The sequence below is a fragment of the Marmota flaviventris genome, chromosome 10 (assembly GCF_047511675.1).
Source record: "Marmota flaviventris isolate mMarFla1 chromosome 10, mMarFla1.hap1, whole genome shotgun sequence".
Taxonomy (NCBI): Eukaryota; Metazoa; Chordata; class Mammalia; order Rodentia; family Sciuridae; genus Marmota; species Marmota flaviventris.
This window is the reverse complement of record NC_092507.1, coordinates 57429387-57452894: the sequence shown is the minus strand read 5'-3', so window position 1 is coordinate 57452894 and position 23508 is coordinate 57429387. Positions and strand designations below refer to the sequence as shown.

At 35.5% G+C, this 23508-nt stretch overlaps 1 protein-coding gene across 2 annotated transcripts in view; it reads right to left on the bottom strand.

Moving 5' to 3' along the window:
- The window catches only part of Lrrc7 (leucine rich repeat containing 7), a 429867-nt gene that overhangs the window by 309338 nt on the left and 97021 nt on the right, over positions 1-23508 (bottom strand). For both annotated transcript variants that reach the window (XM_027949501.3, XM_071618746.1), the window contains exon 2: positions 18714-18916. In XM_027949501.3, coding sequence (XP_027805302.2) covers positions 18714-18916 — 203 coding nt within the window. The remainder of the gene's footprint in view (positions 1-18713; positions 18917-23508) is intronic.

Here is a 23508-nt window from a genome sequence, read left to right as displayed (position 1 = left end):
GGTCAGACTAAGAAGTTGCTGTGAAAAGTGAACAAGCAGGAAGAGTAAAAGACGAGGGTCCTGGTCGTAGGATTGAATAGACAGTTACCAACTGAGTCCAGGAAAATAGGATTGGAGACAGGAGTCAAAGGGGACATTAGACTTGACTGAAAATTCAAGTATATTCAGAGCATGGAGAAGTTTGAAGATTGAGAGAAAGAGTGGAGCTGGCACGTGAGATTTGAGTCTTCCATGTACTGCTGAGGGCATGAGAATGGCTGAATGGGTTGACCCAGAGAAAAACTGGAAGATCAAGAGCTTTCTACTGTCTTCCCATGAAACTTTAGTGCCTGACCTAATGGATTATCCAGTTCTTGTCTTACTTGACCTTCCTATTCCATTTGACAATGCCATCGCTCCCTCCTAAGACCTCCCCTCTCTCCATTTCTATGAATAATTTTTTCTAAACAGAGTTCTGACTTCTGTCTATCACGGTCCTCCAGGCTTGGGCCCTGTTGGCCTTGGCCCTGCCCCATATCTCAGAGACAGAATTTCTCTGTAAGCAGTGCTTCACTGGTGATGACAGAAGCAGCCATTATTAATGTTGATGAGTTTAATTACAACAACAAAAAAAGAAGCTTTGTTCCTGTTAGAGACCACTGAAACACACAAAAGACTCCATTGAAAGCAGGGGAATGAAATTCAACGTAACTAACCTGTACTGCCATCTCAAAAGAAGGGAGAAAAAAATCTTTAGTTCAATTATTTAAAAATTTGAGGAAAACAGAAAACTTCATGCCCTGAGCCACAAATATCATGCACATACCCCAAAATGAAAACTCAAATACAAAGTCACTTTGTTACCAGAAACATAAGAAGCAGAACAATCATTCTAAAGGGACAACATTGGTGTTTCCTCTAATATCTGACTGGTCAAGACTTGACTCAGTGCTGTTTTGAGTTTCATTATGGAAACATGAAATTGCCTCTTTGCATAGAAAGGATAAATATCTCTAGGAATTCATTAAAATTTAATTTGCACATAAATTTTGGAAGAATAAGTACCTGCAAAAGACTTTCTCTCATTAGGTAGCACTGTTAATGTAGAAATAAAAATAACTAACTTTCTGGAATTTGGGACTCTCACTTCTCAATTTATAGAAAAAAAGGACAACTTTTCGGTGTTCTTTGTGATGTGGCAGCTCATGATAATCACTGCCATTTGTTGAAGGTTTACATTTTGCCCCATCCTCACAAACATCATGTTATTTAATTTCAAACAGTAAGAACTGCCACAAGGTCAGTAGACAAAAAGTATAGGTGGGTGAAACAACACTGCAAGGTACAAGCTGTCTTCTCCATTTTACCCAGGGCAGAGCCTGATGCTGGAACCTTTTCCAAGATGGACTTTAAGTTCAAGACTGCCTGAATCCAAGGCCTCAGCACTTTCTAGACACCAAACATTTAGCTTCCAGCAGCTCTCTGTCTCTATAATTAAAGGCTTTTTTTGGAAATTTGGAGCTGACCTTTTGAATTAAATAATACTAGCTTGTAAGCAAGAAATGTCAGTTTATATATTCATATCTTTTGCTTCTCTTCTTTCCATAATTTCTTCACACCTGAGGAACTATTACCTCTGAAGTCTAGTCCAAGCTCTTGTAAAAATTTCTACCACAGTACCTCTAAAAATAGAATACACTGAACATTTTTTGCATCTTCACAATTCAGATAAATTTTGCATTTGATTCCACAACATATTCATGTTTCTTTTTGAGAAATTTTGTAGTTAATGGACATTTTAAAAACATATAGCACATATTTCTCCTGGTAGATCCTGACTCATGGCCTCTTACAGCTCTACTAAATTTTGGAAGCAAATGTTCACATGATGAATTTTACCTAGGACAAGTGACGAGTTCTACGCAAGGTCAGACTTATAAGTATTGTGAAATGATGTTATGTTTCCGTAAAAAAGCAGAGAATGGCCTAACTCTTTGGTCAAGATTGGGACCTACTTAAGGCAGCAATTTGGAATTACTTCTAGAATGAAATCAGCCTTTAGGGAATTGATACAGAATCATTTCACTAGAGTCTAACAAGCTGACAAGTCACATACAAAGAACTGAGTCCCAAAATGAACAACATTAGAACATGTAATTATCAGAAAACTAGTCTAAGAAACAGTAAAAAAATTATGTAGCAGAAATTGACACACCTTGATGAAGATACATTTTGACTTTTTATGTCATTTAATTTGCTTAAATGATCGTTTAAGTTTTTCTTGAGCATTGAACATTTACTTTGATCAGTATCTCATGGGTCATTTTCCAAGGAAGTGTCATAATATGGTCAGATTTGTTCAGATCTACCAAAGGGTTAATCTTAGGTATTTTTCTTTTCTAGTCCAATTGTCTTTTTTATTTTCATTTATATATTAATTTTTTTTTTTTTTTATAAAACATTATCTCAATATTTTATCTTCACATTTATCTCATATAATCCCTCTCCCAGCAATACTTTTTTTTCAACTATTTTAGTTGTCACTTCTTATAATTTCTTCCTTATTTCCAAAGAATGTATGTGAATTTATAGTTTTTTAAATCAATTTTATTTTATTTTATTTTTTTATTACTAGTGGTTCAAAACATTACAAAGCTCTTGACATATCATATTTCATACATTTGATTCAAGCGGATTATGAACTCCCATTTTTACCCCATATACAGATAGCAGAATCACATCGGTTACACATCCACTTTTTCACATACTGCCATACTAGTGTATGTTGTATTCTGCTGCCTTTCCTATCCTCTACTATCCCTCTCCCCTCCCTTCCCCTCCCCTCCCATCTTCTCTCTCTACCCCATCTACTGTAATTCATTTCTCTCTCTTGTTTTTTTCCCCCTTTCCCCTCACTTCCTCTTATATGTAATTTTGTATAACAATGAGGGTCTCCTTCCATTACCATGCAATTTCCCTTCTCTCTCCGTTTCCCTCCCGCCTCTCGTCCCTGTTTAATGGTGATCTTCTTCTCATGCTTTTCCTCCCTGCTCTGTTCTTAGTTGCCCTCCTTATATCAAAGATGACATTTGGCATTTGTTTTTTAGGGATTGGCTAGCTTCACTTAGCATAATCTGCTCTAGTGCCATCCATCTCCCATTTCATATCATGAAAGCTGAAAAATTGGATCACCATCTAACCATCATCACTCTTTCTCCTCATCTTCCCCATATACTTACAAATTTTTTGGTTAAACTGCAGTCAATCACTAATAATGTATAATGTGGATCTTGTTTTCATTCATGAAAGTTTTTTTTTCCTCCCTGAGGTTTCTCTTTTTTTTTTTTTTTTTTTTTTTGTGATTCTGGGGTCAAACCCAAGGCCTCACACATGCCAGGCAAGCACTCTGCCATTGAGCTACTTTCATTTTTGATGTAGTTTTCTATATATTTAATTTCCTCCAAGTGCTCAAATAGCTCTGTCAAATGCCTGTCAATTCGATTTCCAAATCAAAAGCATATCAAATAAATTGCTAAGTATACAGTTTATTCTAGAGAAACTTACTCTTGTGTCCTGTATAGCCAACTCCTTTCTGGGGAGATTGCTCCCTCAATGTGATGCACACCTGGATTTATGTCTTCCTCCTTTTAACTTACTTTCACATCCTCTTGAAGAAACTTGGGAGTCATCTGGGCCCTATTTTGTTCCTTAGCCTGACATCAAGACATCAAACAGATAACAAAATTCAATAAATTTTGTCTCCCAAACACCTTTCCAATCCGTATCCTTGTTTCATCTTCAAGGTCATTTCTCTGGGCCAGGTTGTCATTAGCTCTCACAGATTCCCTCAAGCCCAGTGTACCTGGTCTCTCTGCCTTTGGGTTTCCCTGTTCACAATCTATTCTGAGTGCAACTAGAACTATCTTTTTAAAATACATATCTGATATTACTGTTACCCAGATAAAGCTTTAAATGGATTTCTACAGATTTGGGGATAAAATTCAAACTCCCTTTTAGCAAAGATTGGGGATAAAGTTCAAACTCCCTAGTTTAGCAAACTCCTCATAACTTCTCCAGCCTCATTTCTCCCATTCTCTTGCTTGCATTATATATTTAAGTAATAATGAAGATTTTTCAGTTCCTTAAATATGGTTCACTCATACCCTAGAAATTCTGCTCCTTCCTCTTGTGGTGAACTCTTAATCCTTGTTAAGTTTTAGTTTCAATGACATTCCTCAAGAAGGATGCTCTATTGAGTGTTTCCAAAACACCATTGTTTCTCCATCCATCATAACAGACAACATACTTGATTGCAACCATCTGTTTCTTCATGCTAAAGAGTACTTCCATCTGTTCAATTGCTATTTTCCCCATTGACTAGCAAACTACCCTGCACATAGAAGATGCTCAATTTTTAATGAAAAATTAACATGTATCCATATTAGATTGTAAAATTCAATTTTCTACAGGATCTAAGCAGGCAATTTCAACATGGGAGCTGGCCTCGGTCAGACAAGTGGCAAACTGGATTTGCTCCATCTAAAAGCCCAGCATTGCTGTTATAGCTAACATTGTTAACAATTGGAAATACGTTTCTCACTAGATCTTTAAGTTTTTATAAGAGAAATCATGAAATCTGTGAAAGCTAAAACGTTATAAATTGGGTACTAACTCATTTCAAAAGATATTGTATGGTCAAACTGTTAATAAATGAGTGAGAGAAAAGACAATGAAGAGCTATTAAAACCACAGGGAGCCTTATCTGACAGACAAGCACTGGCTGATGTGGGCGTCTGTGTCAAAATCTTCCCCAGTCTTAAAATTTTATCTCTTGTAACCAAGTCTCCAGAACCCTCCCTTTTCACTGAAAACCATGTCACAACCCCCATCATCCTGACAGCCCAAACATCAAGATCCTCACAAAGGAAACTTGGAAGAGGCTATTCAAAGGATAATAAATTAAGGGGACAAGAAACCGAGGCAAACGCAGAGGGGACTCAATTTCTTTAAAATCTCCAATTCTGTGAGCAGCGCACCATCCTTTCTCAGAGGTGGCTCATGCAGTTCCTTTACTGTTAGTCAAAGTCAAGAGTTAGCCCTGGATGGGACTCTCTGGAAACTTCCCTGGGACTCCCAATAAAACAGGAGGGCAGGAAGGACGTGCTGTCTTTCTCTCTCAGAGGACCCACTCTCTCCCTTGAGAGTATCCCCCTTTCCCTTTTCCTATCCCTTTTAACAAAGTCATGCCTGTTTCCCTGAGTTACATATCTGAAACCTTTCTGGCCTGATCACAAGAACTGGAAGAGCAGGATCTCTGCACTACCTGTTTCACGGAAGGTGCATGACCTGTAACAAACCAAGGACTGGCTACATATTTCTGATCTCTGAATGGATCAGATTCGTATTGCTATTCTCCACACAGTGATGTTCAGACCTAGATTTCTCACTGTGGTTTGCAAACTTCATGAAAATGTTGGACTGGTTATCTCATATTTTGCATCTAAAATAGAATTTGTTATATTTCTTTACACAACAGCCCCTTTCAATATTTAATAGTATAATTCTCCCAGTTCTCAAGGATGAAAATCTTATCCTTGATTCTGTTTTCATGTTCTTCCACAAGTCTAGTCAAATGTTACTTTCCAGAAGGTAAAGTAAAAACATGGAATTTTGTATAATGCAAACTTACATTCATACTGGAAGAACTGTGCCATTTTCTAATTGTATAAATTTTGGTGATTCATTAACTTGTTGAGTTCCAATGTACTTAAATTTAAAATGAGGATGACAAAGCCAAGTGACAGGATTGTTTACAGAACAAAAGAGCTGTTGAATTGTCTAACACAGTACATGATCTTTACAGGATTATTTCATCCCCTGCCTTACCTTTTGTTGTTGTTGTTGTTGTTTTGTTTTGTTTGATGCCTTCTCTTCTTTACTAAGCCCTATTACCAGTCTTCATTTCAGTTGCTACTGTCTTAGCAGTAGAAAACTGTCCAGTGTGCTAAGACAGTAGGACCTGTTCAGGCTCATAAGCCAAGGTTACTTTAGGAGATTAGTCACTACTACCCAACACTTCAAGGAGAAAATACAAAATATAACTATCATATACATCTAAGACCCTCAATGCCTTTTAAAAAATGATCTTCCACTATAACCCTAAATTTCATGCACCTCCTCTCATCATTTCAGCTCACAGAAAGACTACTACTTACCATCCTTTCCATTCACTGATTTTAGTATTTCTTTTACATATTGAGATCTTTATCATTTCCCTCAAGTCCTACCAACCATCTGAGATCTTTATCATTTCCCTCAAGTCCTACCAACCATTGCTATCTGTACCCATATTTTCTCTTTTCTCTCTCATTAATGAATGGATTGCGTCTATATTTCTCAGAGGAATCCTCTTCATGTATTTGGTAAATTTCACATCCTTTTGTATTCAGATCATGGCTACTACAATTATTCCATCAATTGCTTGCATTTAGTTTCTCCTGCTGTCTTCTCATTTATTCTTAAGGATGTACACAGATGTGCTTAAATGTCACTGATCTTAAAATAATGACAGCAAAAAGTATCTTGACCTCAAACTCTTCTTCAGCTTGTTTAATTTCTCTGCTTTCCTCATAGCAAAACCTGGTAATAGAGGCATCCAAACTCTCTGTTGTCCTTCAATCCACCTCAGTAGTGTTCTCACATTGTTATTCATATCAAGATCACCACTCACTTCTACACTATTAAGTGCAATATTTCCTCCTCTGTTATCTTAGTATCTTGGTCCAATTCCTTCCTCAAATATTTTCCGTTGCTTTTTGGCTTCCTTGACAACACAAGCTTTTCTCCTTCTCAACTACCCTTTCTCCTTGTCTTCCTCCTCTATCAATAGCAATTTTTTCTAAATTGCTTTCAGATTCTAATTCCCCAACTCCCACATCCATTCCAGTAGCAAAGTCTGAAGCACTTCTCTTTTTCTTCACTACTTTCAGTTTGGCCAAAGTCTCTCAGCTGAATATCTGTGATGTCTCTGATCTCGTTGCCTCTGCTCCTCACTTGTTATAAAGCATTCCTATTGCAGCCAGAGCATATATTTAAAAACATAATTTCATATACCCTAGAGATTTGTGCTCTATCTGATGTGTGAGGGGTAAAAATTGACTCCCAAGATGTAGGCTCTTTATTCACCTCGCTGTTTCTTTTGCTGAGAAGAAGCTTTTTAGTTTGAATCTATGCCATTTATTGATTCTTGATTTTATTTCTTGCACAATAGGAGTCTTATTAAGGAAGTCGGGGCTAATCTGACATGATGAAGATTTGGGTCTCCTTTTTCTTCTATTACACACAGGGTCTCTGGTTTAATTCCTAGGTACTTGATCCACTTCGAGTTGAGTTTTGTGCATGGTGAGAGAGGGGTTTAATTTCATTTTGTTGCATATAGATTTCCAGTTTCCATAACACCATTTGCTGAAGAGGCTACCTTTTCCCCAATGTACATTTTGGCACCTTTGTCTAATATAAGATAATTGTAATTTTGTGGGTTAGCCTCTGTGTCCTCTATTCTGTACCATTGGTCTAGCAGTCTGTTTTGGTGCCAACAACATGCTGATTTTGTTACTATTGCTCTGTAGTATAGTTTAAGGTCTGGTATAGGGATGCCACCTGTTTTACTCCTCTTGCTAAGGATTACTTTAGCTATTCTGGGCCTCTTATTTTTCCAGATGAATTTCATGACTGCATTTTCTATTTCTAAGTACTCAAAAGGCTAAACACCAAACAAACAAACAAACAAACAAAAACCCAAAAAACTCCAATAACCCAATTAATAAATGGGCCACGGACCTGAACAGACACTTCTCAGAAGAGAATATACAATCAATCAACAAATATGTGAAACAATTATTGATCTCTAGCACTTAGAGAAATGCAAGTCAAAACTACTCTAAGATTTCATGTCACTCCAGTCAGAATGGCAGCTATTAAGAATACAAACAGCAAAAAGTTTTGGCAAATATGTGGGGAAAAGTCATACTCACATTGCTGGTGGGACTGCAACTTGGTGCAGCCATTGTGAAAGAGTTCTTGGAAAACTGGGGATGGCATCATCATTTGACCCAGCTATCCTACTCCTTGGTTTATACTCAAAGGACTTTAAAATAGCATACTGTTGAGACAGAGCCACATCAATATTTATAGCAGCACAATTCACAATAGCTAAACTGTGGAACCAACATAGATGCCTTTCCATAGAGGAATGAATAAAGAAAATGTGGCATATATACACAATGAAATATTAAATAAAAGAGAATAAGATCATGGCATTTGCAGGTAAATGGATGGAGTTGGAGAATATAATGCTAAGTGAAGTTAGGCAATCCCAAAAAACCAAATGCCAAATGTTTACTCTGATATAATGAGGCTAATTCATAGTGGGGTTAGGAGGGGGAGCATGGGAGGATTAGATAAACTCTAATAGGGCAGAGGGGTTGGAGGGAAAAGGAGGGGGTAGGGGTGTAGAAAAGACAGTGGAATGAGATGGACATCATTACCTTAAGTATATGTAGGAAGACACAAATGGTGTGAATATACTTTGTATACAACCAGAGATATGAAAAAGTGTACTCTATATGTGTAATATGAATTGTAATGCATTCTTCTGTCATATATAACAAAGTAGAATAAAAATAAATTAAAAAAAATAATTTCATATTATTGTTTTGCCTAAGTTCTTCAATGCCACTTAGAAGAACATTTTAAGACTTTCTGTAGCTCAGCTGAACTTATATGATGGCCCACCACCTCTCCCATCAACCTCTGCTGCTGTCTAATACCACCCACCCCTTACTCTATACATGCTTGCTTCCTTTCATTTCTTTGTGTGAGCCACACTCATTCCTATATAGACAGTCCTCTCTGCCTAGAATGGTCTTTCTTAGTTCTTTCATGGGTTACCCCATCCTATAATTCAGGACACAGCATAAAGTCTCTCCCTAGAGACACATTTACTGTTCTTTCAGCCTAAAGAAGCCTCCCAGCAATTCCTCTACTTTATTTTCATCAAATAGCATTTGATATTACCTAAAATTTTCCTTTGAAATTATTTATTTGCATTCTTCTTTGGCAGTAAAGTAGATTCTGTAAGAATAGGAACTTGCTGGTCTTGCTCAATAATGTGTTGCTGGCACCTAGAGTGCTGTTTACATATAACCAGAATCCAAGAAATGTTTGCTGAATGAATGAACAAATCAACTGATATATTGTATCCAATGTCTGGGGACTTTTCTACCATTAAAAAAGGTAATAAAGATCAGCAAGTATGTTGTGTTAATCAGATTTCAATGAGATTTTTAAATTCAGAAATCTGAATTTTAAAAACCCAAAACTTTCCACATAAAACAATGTTTTTGCAAATCTGTCCTTCATGTCATTCTTCCATAGTACTCAAGAGAGTCCTTCAACAATATATATTTATTGAAAAAAATTCCTGTTCATTTAAAAGCCAAAATAATTACCTTAAAAGAACATACTGGAAAATGATGCTCCAGGCAAGGAATTAAAAACAAAGTCAATTTTTGATTATTAATGTATCACACATATATCTGAAACAGTTTTACTCTGGATGTGGTTGCACATAATCAGATGAATTCTACACTTTGAGCACTGGAAGACAGAATAATGTCCCCTAGATATCTGCGAGGGATTGAAAGAATTCAAAAAGGTCATTTTTCACTTTTATTTAAACCCAGGATCTAAGGAGAGGCCTCCAGAGATCATATGTGGAGCTAAATTGGAGCTAAATGCCAAAGTTGTGAACCATTCCATGTTAATGGAAGCCAGACACTTAAAAGAATGATTGTCAACATGAAATTATACAATGAGGCAACTTTATTGATCAAATAGCAGTTTTTTATGCTCTACATTTGTAAATTTAGGTCATATTTAATAGAGCAATCTATTTTGTATTTCTCAATCATGACAATTGTTTAATCAGCAACTATAGGGATATGAATAGCTTTTTTCACTTCAACAAGATTTCCTTTCAGTGGTAGGAAAAAATAAAATGATCAATGATCATTCAAGTTTTGATGAACTAAAATCATAACTATGAATTAGCATCTCAAAATTAGTCATCCCCAAACTTTCTTCCATGAATCCTTTGATCTCATTAGCCTCTCACAAAATAAGCCAGTGTCTTTAATTTCAAATAAGCTTATTTAAAGATATAATAAAAAGATGGACTTAGACAAATAACTTAACTAAATGAAAAGAAGAACCAAAACAAACAAAAAAAGGGAATATATGTGATATGTAGAATATTGGTGGACTCCTCTTCTTTTGTTTGTTTCTTTGTTTGCTTCTCTAAAAACTATTCCCCTAATCCCATGAGAACCTTGATCTTCCTCTTAGGGCCTCTCTCATTGAGTATTATTTGTGGCTACAGATGGAATTTGCATCTGAACATATGTCACAGGTAAGTGGGGGGCTATGGAGCTTGCCATCCTCCCAACAGCCACAGTGTAGGGTTCAAACTGCCACCGTGCTGCAAATTCTGAGCAGCAGTCTAGGACTTTTAAAGCGTTCCCATCTATAGTATATCGTTTAGCTCCCACTACAATCCAAGGAGAGGCAGGAACAAATTTGTTAACATATACTGCTGATGATAGAGCTAAGGCTTCAAGGAGCAGACCTGTCCGGAGCCACATGACTAATAGTGGCAGACTGTTTTGTTAAGCTGAGGTCCTTTCTTACAGAATTCTTTACATCGTACTATAGTACTTCTGTAACCAGTAATTATTGTCACTGTGGTGCTTGTCACAGCATCTTCTTCTATTGTTCATCTTTTTTTTTTTCTCTTGGATTTTAAAAGAAGCTAAAACCAAGGAATCATAGAACATTCAATGTGGAAGAATTTTAGGAGACTGTTTCCCCCTCCACTCCCATACATTTCATGACACTCTTCCTTTGATTGCCTCTAGTATCAGAGAGCACATTTCTGTATTTGAGAAAATATCATGTGGCACATTTGCCTAGAATGTTCTTTCTTTTTATATGAATAAGGTACGGTACATGGAATCTGAGAGGAAGAAGAAAATGGGAAGAGTGTATGATATAAAGTCCTGGACTATGAAAGAGCCACAAAAACTATCCTTTCTTTTCCCATCACTCAGGATAGGCAGCAAATTTTTTTAGAAAAATTGTTTTCAATAAAAGTTATCTTTTCTGTGTTTTATGTGAATGTAGATATAGTCCAACTTTTCCTTTACTTCCTCACTTCTCATCCCTGTCAAAGATCTGATTCTTGGTAAAATAATAGCACATGAGAGGAAACTTCTTATGCTAATGTTTTATAGTAATGTAAAGTGTTTTGGCAGTATCTTAATACAGGTTAACACAGTCCAATTATACTAGGCATCTCCTAGGGACACTCAAGTCTGAAACTTTGTTGGAAGCGAATCCATGGACCTGGTTTCCCAGAGTCTCGTCTCTTCTTAACAAAAGCAAGTGTAGATATGAAGGCTTATTTTTTTTCTTGCATCTCACCTTACTGACAATATTGAATGTTAATTCAATATTGCTAATGGTGTTAAAATTTTACTTTCATTTTTCCTATATACTTATGAAATTGAATTTCAACAATTCCTTAATTAAAGCAAAAAGCTGCAGTAAATTGGATTCTGGAGCTCAACTTTGTGTATTATAGCTACGTAGTCCTAAAATGATGGGCAGTATTATGAAAAAAGTTGCACATGTGTGTTATGAAAGAAGTAAAATTTTGTAATCTTTATGCATTTCAAAAAGTATATATTTTATTTTAAAAAGTGGATATGTTATGTCCACATAAATGATTATTATTTGACAATCAAAATTAATAAAGTCCTGATTCAATATAGAACTTTGAAAAGATAATCAGTGAAGAAACACTCACAAAAAGCCCCAGACTTTATGATTTTATTTATATGAAATGCCTAGAAATATGCAGATTCCTGGGGGAAGAAGTTGGCAAAGGCTAAGAGAAGTAAGAGCATGAAGTGACTGCTAAGAGGTAATTGGGGTTTTTGAGGGGATGATAAAAATATTCTAGAATTAGACAGTGATGATGATTGTGTAGTTCAATGAATATAATAGAACCACTGAACTTTTTAAAGATGTATTTGATGGTATGTAAATTATATCTCATTAAAACTCCTGTTTAAAAAAAAACAGTAAGTTTACTGCCTCTTTTCTTGTGAAAGGATATAATTTATTTTGTGCTTGTTTTATGAGTGTCTTCCATACTGGACAGTTGAAGCATTGTTTTTAAAATAAAATAATGAAAATCACAGGAGAACTGAAAAATATTTGCTTAGTAAAAGAAGGAAAGTGACACCTTCCACATTTTTCTGGATTTTGAAATTCAGACACTTGGGATTAACTGATTTCGATAATGCTGGGCAAAGCATTTTAAAGATACCATCAATGTGCCTGGAGAGAAAATTACCAGTTATTAAGAGATACAGAGCTTAATATTCAAATTAATATTTGTTTGATTCTCCTGCAAATTATTTTAAAATATCTGTGTGACTTCCCTATGTCTCACTAGTTATGTGCGCACTGCGAAGGTTTTCATAGCACTCTGACAGAAGTGAAACCTTACCCCCTCTGATATAGAAAACAGTTGATCTGAAGCTTAAATGTGCAATGGTCAAGACCTTAAATCTCAAATATCTGGGAAGGTAGGAAGTATGCAGAATTAATTTTGAAAGCACAACATAGTAATTTGCTATCTCCTTTTCTTATGTTCATTGAGCAAACAGGTTTCTATAAGCCATAGAAACATAGATCCAAATCAATTTAGATGCTACATTCCTCTTACCTATGGATTCTTTTGACTGCATCAGCATAATAACATTTCCAAACTTTACAGAGTTGCTATGACTTCAAGGGAACTACAAGTAATTCTTAGGCAAGGGCCAGTGGTTTGTTTGTACTACCCCTTTGCTTTTAATGTTTAATATTTGTTTCTCTGAAAATGTCTCTTCCTTTCTCTTGATTGTGTTTTGTCCTCTGGTTTTAACTGTGAAGTCTAGGAGAATGAACCTTAAACATCTGGGTCTAACTCTGACCTTTCTTCTGAATTATACCACATTTTGTTCATTGAGATTTGGGTACATTGTTTCAGCGGATAAATGTTTTTATTCAATAAATCAGTATCTAAAAACAGGCATAACTAGAATTATGTCCAGAGGGGAAAAAATCAAGATGATTAAGAGTCTGTAAAGCATGGTCTTGAAAAATGGTCCAAGAAACTTGAAAATCTGTCTTGGAAACAAGAAACCCAGGGCAAAGTCAGGAATTCCTTTGATGCCCTTGAAGAATCAAGGCACTGCTTCTGGACACATATTTCCTTGTCCAGGGAAGGCATGCCTTAAATAATCTTTGCATCTACCTGAGCTACTAGCTAAGTGTTGGATGGATGGATAAATGGATGGAGAGAAGAAAACATTACAGATATACTGCAGAACTTTCTAAACACAAGAACTTCCCAATGATACAATTGTCTACCCTTAAATTAATGATTTCTTCCATTCAAATAAATATTTTTGAAGAGGTTCCATGACTTGCAAAACAAATAATAAGTCAACATTTTTGCACTGGGTGGAAAATTCGACTAGTTTTTAACTATGGGATCCTAAAGAGCAGTGGTCCCTGCCAACACAAAGCACGACTGTTAAGTTATCCACCAAAATTTTGATTTGTTGTTACTATGACATAACCTCTCCTCTCCTAACCCAAAGACTTTTGGTGAGAATTTTTGATGGCTCTTTGATATGCCAAGGGGAGTCATTTAACTTTTACAGTCTTGATTTACCTATTAGTAATAATTGAGGACTGAATTAGATAATCTCTGAGGTTGTAGTTACTCAATCATGATGCAATATCGTGATACTGTGAGTCAGGGAAATCCTATGAGGAAGCTGTAGTGTTATCACAGATGTGCTACATAGTTATTTTGGGTTACAAAACAAAGACAAAACCATCACCTGGGGGATTGTTTCCCTAGAAGTGTCTTTGGAGTTTTTGTAGAGAGATGAGGTCACACCACATGTTTTGTTGGATAGTCAATACCTAGAACTATCCTGAGATGTTACAAAATATAACTTTTGCTTGACTGAGGGTAATTATCATGAGATCTTATTTTTTCTGTGATAGGAGAATAATAAATACCAGTTATTGAAAAACTTTCTATTTCCTGGTACTCCACATGTATTATCTCATCCCCGGAGAGAGATTCCAGTCCTTCCTTCCCTCCCTCTTTCCTTCCCACCTTCTTTCCTTCCTTTTTATTTTCTGCTCATCCTGCCTTATTTCTTCATCTATGCACATATCTACTGTTCACCAATCTTTATTCCTTTCTTTTTGTCTGTCTTTTACCTTTTTCTTTCTTTTCATCCCATCCCTTCCCTCCTTTCCTCCTTCCTTCTTTCATCTGTTATTCCACAAGAGATTATCCTATTTTTCCAATTTTTCTAAGGAAGAAACTGAGGCTTTTAGAAAATAAAAACCTTTCCAACCAATATCAATAATAAGATCCAATCCCAGGTTTATCTGGGTTCAAAACTCTCAATCTCTAAAATATTTCTGGGATCAATTGTAAATGCTTAAGTGGAGAAAACTTAGGAAATATGGTGCTTCAAATTTAGGTCCATTTTATTTTAGATATGGTGAAATTGACTTCATCTACCAAGTTCTCTCCCCACATAATATAATTTTGGTTATATGTGTATATATTTTCCAATATTATTCATATTCTCTTTTAAAAAGTTTGTCAATTTCAAAAAATTTCTCCATATTTCTTTTCTCATATTTGTTGTCCACACCACTTCCAATGTAATACACATGAGTTGCAGTCTCTTGCACTGTCTATAATTTTAAGCTCCTGATTCAAAATAACAAGCAAAGCAATATTAAATTATAAAGTGTGTAGGTGTCTGCCTCTGAGGGAAAGGCATGCAATTTTGCGTTTTTACTTTTTATTAGATAAAATTAAGCAACAGATAGAACGATTCCTAATCAAAATACTTCCTGTTCTTTCAAATCTATTTTTGCATCTATTCTGACATACTCTTGATATATCTTTGCTAATGCCTTTAACCTTGACTTTTTGTTCTCTCTCTCTGTTGTATAACAGCCTATATTACAGATACGTGACTAGATAGAATATTTTCTCTATAAAGTATCCGAAAGTAAAGGATAAAAACATTTATAAAAGGCAACCTTTACCATACTATATTATCACAATTTTATTACTCAACAAACATGAAATCACAATGGTAAAAAGATCAGAGGAATAAAAAGAATGCAATAAAAGAAGATGGCACACAGAAATACAAAGTTCATCCAAATTTGAGGACTTAAATTCTCAAAGAGCTGAACACTCTGCCAAGAGTCTTTAATGCTCTCTGCATAGCCACTGAGCAAGAGTACCTTTTCCTCCTAAAACCATCATTCTACTGGTTTGTTGGTGGTGTGCACTTCAGCACTCTCCCCAGCAATCCTCCCTATTGTGTTGCTGCCTGGAGTCACACTCCTCCACAGAGGTAGCCATCCTTATCCAATCCAATGTGGGCAATGCCACTTTTCTTGACATCCCAGTGCATTCTGTCATCAAATGGCAAAGGAACTGACCATCAGTAAACTTGTAACACCACTGGGGCCAATGAAATCCAAGGGAAAGTTAGTTGAGGAATTTGGGGGGAGATACTTTCTTGTCCTTCTCAGAGAATTTCAGAACCAGATATTTCTCTTTCTGGGCCCTGAAAGAGGGAACTCAAGAACTGGTGCAACTATTCTGCCAAGAGAGAAGCCAACTTCAGAGGAAAGGTAATCTCATAGGAGGGTGAACAGAAATGAATCAATTCTGGATCCTGCCCTAAGATGGACCTTCTACTTATGTGAGCTAATCAAAACTATTTCTTTCCAAAGTCAGTTTGGATTGGATTTTCTATTACTTGGAACATTTAAAAAGGTTTAACTGATGCATCACTTCTTTTATTTTTGTTCCTTAATTTCCTATATTTCTAATAATGCATAAATATATCCATGTATAATTATGATTATACCTCAATATATCATATGCTGTAGAAGAATCTAATTTATAGGACTTTTTATGAAAGTAACAAAGATGAATTTAGGATCTAACAGAAACCTTAAGAGATTATGTGAGAAATATAAAAAGCACACCAATTATAGGAGAATTGATAATTTTTCCTTAATTCTAATATTTTGGGAAATATATATAACTATTCTTGTAGCTACATTATTTTTATTTATTGCTATTTCATTGTTTTAACCAACCAAACAGACAAAATATCTTAAGATTTATCTTCCAAGCCTACTTACTCCTAGTGAGCTACATGATGTACAAGACTCTCCAATGGCATTATTTTATTAATGCATTAAGAAAAACAATGCTATGTGCCTCTGAAGACCTTTGGCTGTCTGGGTCCTCCCTCTTCTCTCTCCAAATGCTCATCACTCATCAACATACACCTGCAGCTCCAGACTCCTCATAATTCTACTCCTCTCCCCCAGGTATACCATCTTAATTTTTGTATCTGTGGTTTTGGTCAAGTCCTTCCCTTACCTCTCCAAAAATGGAACTCTTCCCTACATAAGCTCTACCTCAGTATTTAGCTCTTTCGCTTTTATTATACATTACTGAGCACATGACTTTAATGCTTCAGTTCTTCTCTGTAATTAGGTTTTTTAATCCTCAAGAGCAGGGATTGAAATTTAGAATCGCCACTCCCCAATGCTTCAAGTATATGTAACAGAGTAGATATTAAGCGAATAATTGCTTGATTAATTAACCATGCTTTATTATTTACCTTACAAATCCTGTTTCATGGATCTAGTCAAAGATTTTAAGATAAATCAAGATTGCCCTAGGGTTGACAGATTTAGCAAATAAAAATACAGGATACCTCCTTAAATCTGAATTTCATATAAATAAACTATTTTTTGTATAAATTTATCCCATGCAATATATGAGACATAAGTAAGGTATAAAATTACCTATTTTTAATCCAAAATTCAAATATAACTGGGTAATATCTGCTTTATTGGGCAATCCTAGATTGGTCTGACCTAAAAAAAAATACGTGTTCTTATTTTTCTAAATTAGAACAAAATACTACATGTGTGATTTGTTAAACCTTATATGATTTTGCTAATCAAGCCCTACAGTTCTCTATAAAGAAAGCCCTCTGCATTGTTCCACCATTCAGTGAAAATACACTGATTGTGTATCCATTGTGTGAAGGTTACCATGTGTGAGTGTGCACAGGGAGATGAGGTTTAGTGAGTTGCTTTTCCCCACCCTGAGGACTCCCTATTCTACTGGAAGAGACAGCCCATTTCAGACCAACCTCTACTTGACATGCAATCCTGGTTTATTAATCTGTGTGGCTGACAACTCTTTTAGGCTTGACACAGCCCTCCTGAGAAAAGATAGAAGATAACACTATAAACTTAGGTTGTCAAAAATGAGAGAGATTATTTTTGAAGTACACATTAAATAATACCTAATTTTTAAGCATTATGTAAACAGCATGATTCATAATTATAATTGAAAACAATTACTCATCATTTGTCTTGATCAGCACATTGAATTTTCAGGTTTTTTTTTTAAACTTTATTTTATTAGTTCACTTTTTTTTTTTTCAAATGTGGTGCTGAGGATTGAATCCAGTGCCTCATTCGTGCTGGGCAAACACTCTACTACTGAGCCCCAGCCCCAGCCCCAGCCCCAGCTTCTAATTCTCAGATTTTGATAATGAAATTCGGGTTTCTCAGGTGAAAAAAAATCTGATTATTAAATTACTTCATGTGTTTTTTTTTTTTTTAAAAGCATAAGCAATAGAAATGTAACACGGCATTTTTTGCCCTGTCTGCTGCATAAGTCCTTCATAGGTAAATGCCATGTTGGCTACTTAATCTAAGTGATTTATTTAGGCAGTTGTTAGGATCCACCCATTCTACCTCTCTGCTGTGACTTTGGTTGATCTTAGTTAATTTCTTATTCTCCATTATGGAGAGAACAGGGTAATGGGAGGCCTGGTTTTCTTTACATAGCACTGTGTCATAATGGAGGTATGTATGCAGGCAAAGTTTGACAGTCAAAATTTTTAGCAACTATTTTTACCAGCTATATGCTACATAAATTCAGTGTTATTTTTAAAAATCAAATATTTAAAATCTAGAAACAAAACACATTTTTTTTCATGACAGTGCTCTCTGTGTGTGTATGAGGGGTGGTGGGGGAGAGAAAGAGAAAGAGAAAGCTTTCTCAGACTTAAAAATATAGTTCAAGGTTTTAAAACAACATTGCTTTAACGTAAACATACCAATTTTCAGTTCTAGAATAGAATATGTCGTTTTTTTTTCTTTTCTTTTCTAAACAAGCCGATGATCTCAACCCTTTGATCTGTGTTTTAAAGAGCACTTTGAAATAAGAAGGTGTGACCCATAAAATGATGACTTTTGTGTGGTTCAGTTTATTATTAATTCATCACCTGAAATTACACAGAGTGGTATTAAAATGTAACAAGAATACGGGGGGGGGGGGAATTAAATCAGTCCCCATCACTTGCTAATTACCCAGACAGAACGCTATAGTTAACATTGTCATTATGCTAAGTCCTTAAAAATTATGAAATTCTCATTTACACTCTATGTTTTATGTTGTCAAAAATTACCTTGGGTAGCTCTTCAATTTGATTGGCATCTAGATAAAGCTCCTCTAATGTCCGCTCAAAGTTAAAGACCTCCTTTGGCACCTGCTGAAGGCTGCAGTGGGAGTAATCTAAAACTGAGATGATTTCTTCTTCACCTCGGAAACATCGGCACGGCACCAGACGGCCGATGATTTTCCGTTTGGTGGTCATCTCCAGGCACTGCACTAGAAAGAAACAGAAAAAATAAACAAACTGCTTAATCAACTGCTTTTCAAGGGCTTTCTTAGAGCTTATTTAGAGCTAATTTTGGCACGTATTTTATAATTTTATCATACTTTACAGTTTATATAGGACATGCACATGCAATTTACTCAAAAAATAAAAAAAGTGGAGGAAAGAAACCTCTGGAATTGGAAAAGACACTTCTCTTATTTCTGCAAAAACATTCAAGTTTCACCCAGTGTCTTCTTTTTTGATTCATAGATTTATTCCATCAGCGAACAGGTTTTTACAGAATAAACTAGACTTCGGAAATACGTGATGAGTTGAACAGTTTGTTTTTGTGCAGCGTGTGATCAACTGGACTACAGATTAGACATAGAACTCCTTATTTACTTCAGAATTTTAGTCTGTCTTTAGGAATTCTGTGATTTGGATGGGAGAAAAGAGCCTGCAATCGTGGTACATATTCATGTGACATCTTGGGCATGTCCTTTTCCTATTCCTCTAGGAAATGCCAAATGCCATGAAATTGGCACAGACTTGTGTCATGGATCCTTCAATATTTACTCTATTGCTTTTCAGGTCATTTTCTTCTAGACTTTAAGCTCTTAAGGGCTGGGACTGTTTGGTTCATCTTTGTGTTTGACACAGTGCCTGACATATAGTTGACATTCACTAACGACTGTAGAATAAACAAATGAATGTGCTGGTGAATAAATTAATGTATCTGGGACTCTCAGGATCACATCAGCTACCGATAATTTTCTTGAGACTTCTCATTCTAACTCAAAGATCGTGATCTCTGTGATTATGTCCCCAGGAAGAATAGGTATATAACTCCTGACTGTGCATGCCGTTTCTCCATAGAGTAGGTGGTGTCTTTAAGGAGATCTTGTCTTACTTATTTTTCAATTCACAGTATAAGCACTTGGCCAACTATAGAATCAGCATTGAATGAACATTAATTTGAAACTTGCATTCAATTTGTAAATTTATTTTTAATTAGAATATAAATTTATTTTTAATTAGAAAATAAATTTAATGCTGAAATAGAAATTAGTGACATTTTATAAATATGAAATAAAAACTATATAGCATTTTGCTTTTGAAATTGCTTAGCTAAAGTCAAATTTTGAGGCAACCAGGTAGAATATACTTAAAAACTATAGAAGATTCAGTTCAAAGTCATCCTTATTCCTCTTTAACTTCTGACATTAATGAAAAGATAATCTGGAGGCAGGTTTATGGGTGAGCACTTATAGATGGCTGTTTCCACATGGTGATTATAGAAAGTTTACTAAAAACATATAAAACATGAATTTTTCATTAATTTGCCTGAAACTCCTACACTTCCCAGTTTTTACACTTTTAATGTTTTATATTTTTATTGTTAATTTTATATGTACTTTACATTTTTATTTTTTAAATTAGTTTGTAATAGTTATATATAATACTGGGGTTCATTTTGACATAATCATATAAACACAGAATATAATTTGCTGTTTTACTCCCCAGTATTTCCTCTTTCCCTCCTTTTCCCCCTCACCCCTTCCCTTTCCTCTACTCTACTGATCTTTTATTTATTTATATATTTTTTTAAAAATTAGTTCATTATGGATATACATAAAGGTGAAATTTACTATGGTATATTCATATATGTGCGTAGAAAACTTTGGTCAGGTTGATTCCATCACTCCTCCCTTTCCCTATGCCTCCTCCCTCTTTCTCAATCCCCTTTCTCTGCTCCACTGATTTCTCCTAAAGCATAAGAATCAATAAGTGGGACAGTAGCAAATATAAAAGTTTCTGCACAGCAAAGAACCATTAAGAGCATGAAAAGAGAGACTACAGACTGGAAGATCTTTGCTAACCACTGCTCAGATACGGGACTAGTTATCCAGAATATATCAAAAAACATAGCACCAAAAACCAAATAACCCAATTAATAAATGGACAAAACAACTAAGCAAACAGTTTTCAAAAGAAGACATATGAATGACCAAGTAAATATATTAAAAAATGTTCCACATCCCTAGCTATCAGGGAAATCCAAATCAACACTATATTGAACTTTCATCTCACACCAGTGAAAATTGCAAATATCAGGAATACAAATAATAAACGTTGGCAAGGACATGGGAGAAAAAGGTCTACTCATACAGTGTTAATGGCACTGTAAAGTTGTACCACCACTCTGGAAAGCATTATGGAGATTCCTCAAAAAACTAGGATTGAAACCACCATTCTACCCAGTTGTCCCACTTTTTGGTATATATTCAAAAGATCTAAAATCAACACATGATAGGGGTACAGCCACATTGATGGTTATAGCGGGGAAATTCACAATAGCCAAGTTATAGGACCAGCCCAAGTACCTGTGAACAGATGAAAGAATTATGAAAATGTGATATATACACGCAATGGAGTTTTATTTATCCACAAAGAAGAATACAATTATGGCATTTATTGATACATGGATGGAGCTTATAATTGTATAATACTTTGCAGTTTATATAGGACATGCTAAATGAAATAAGCCAGACCCAAGAAGTCAAGGGTCAAATGTTTTCTTTCATACAATGAAAGTTAGACCAAAATAAGGAAAAAGAAAAAAAAAGAAAAGCAGTGGGCAGTTGGGGGGAATCCCATGAAAATATACTTTCTATTTTTTTAATTTGTTTTAAGTAGTTACACATGACAGTACAATGATCTTGACATATCATACATTTGAATCAGATGGCGTATAACTGCTCATTTTTCTGAGTGTACAGGTTGCAGAATCATATTGGTCATATAGTCACGTTTATATATACAGTAATATTAATGTATACTTTCTATTTTTTTAAGAGTCTAAATCACAAGATTTTGTAATTATTATTTTACCTGGCCTTGTTTGATGCCTTCATGTCCCTACTTGGAGTCTAGCACATATAAGACATCCTAATGTATAATGAGAGCAACTAAGAACAGAGCAGGGAGGAAGAGCAGGAGAAAAAGATTAACATTAAACAGAGACATGAGGTGGGAGGGAAAGGGAGAGAAAAGGGAAATTGCATGGAAATGGAAGGAGACCCTCATTGTTATACAAAATTACATATAAGAGGTTGTGAGGGGAATGGGAAAAAAACAAGGAGAGAAATGAATTACAGTAGATGGGGTAGAGAGAGAAGATGGGAGGGGAGGGGAGGGGGGATAGTAGAGGATAGGAAAGGTAGCAGAATACAACAGTTACTAATATGGCAATATGTAAAAATGTGGATGTGTAACCGATGTGATTCTGCAATCTGTATTTGGGGTAAAAATGGGAGTTCATAACCCACTTGAATCTAATGTATGAAATATGATATGTCAAGAGCTTTGTAATGTTTTGAACAACCAATTAAAAAAAGACATCCTAATGGTGCCTTAATAATTATGTGACATCTGTTAGATACCTAGTAGATGTATTTTGGAGTTTTTATATTGTAAAGGTAAGTGATGATAGCTTAGATTCTTTTAGTTATGAGAATGAGGAGAAGTGATTTTTGGGAAGGTAATTAAGAAGTCAAATCCACAGACTTATGGTGGAATAGAAGGGTGGTAGAAGGGGGGGAAGTGGAGCAGAGAAATCTATTTTAGAAGATTCCCAGGTTTTTAATTTTTTTAATTTGAGTGAGTGCTAGCCATTCTCTCTGTCCCCAGCAGTGATGCCCTAGAAGAGACCCAGGAAGCACACCTTGTCTACTTATGGGACTTAAAGCTGACTGACAAATCAACTGTTCATGCTTTTTGTTGTTCAAAGCCTCATTCCATCTTTTGTGCGGGACCATTGGCTATTTTTTCTTTAATGTCTTTTAATCATACAGAATAACGGGTTTCATTTTGGCATATTTGTACATGCAAAATAACAAACTTTTCTCGAGATTTATTTGTTACTGTCACTGCATATTTTTTAAAACATAAACCAAATGGAATAAAGAGTACCTAGACCTGCCCCTGAACCATTGGGTCAATGTCCAGGGTCCATCAAACCTTTTGAAACTTAATTCACTTAGCATACTTTCACTTTTGTCCCAGAATGTAAGCCCTTATAGTCATCTTCTCTCTCCACAATGTGCTGAATTATTCCCCCTATCCCAACTCCTCTGTCTCTTTCCTCTGAACTCAGAGTTTCCTTTACATCATCATCAATATCTTCACTGAGCCTCAACCCTCTCAAGGAATACTTCCCCTCTCTCTCCTCATTGACTTAACTATAACTGGATTTTTCCTAGGGTCAACATACAATCTTACAGCCTTTAAAAGTAGAGCATGATGTTTTTATCACACCACCTACTAACCCACTTCTGAGTTAGAAGGATGGATTACTCTCCACCTTGCCCTCTAAAAACTATTGGTCTTCTCTCATCCTGTAAAACCCGTTCCTTTGACAGCTTCCTTAGAGTAACATCAGTCTACTCTTTCATATACCATTTATTTATCAATTTCTTGAACACTCCTTTTCATTCATTGATGACTTTGTCATCTCATGCACAAAATATGTCTCCATTAAAATTCCATTCATTCCCAATTTATGTTCTCTACCCACACAAAATAACTTTCAATGTTTGGGAGC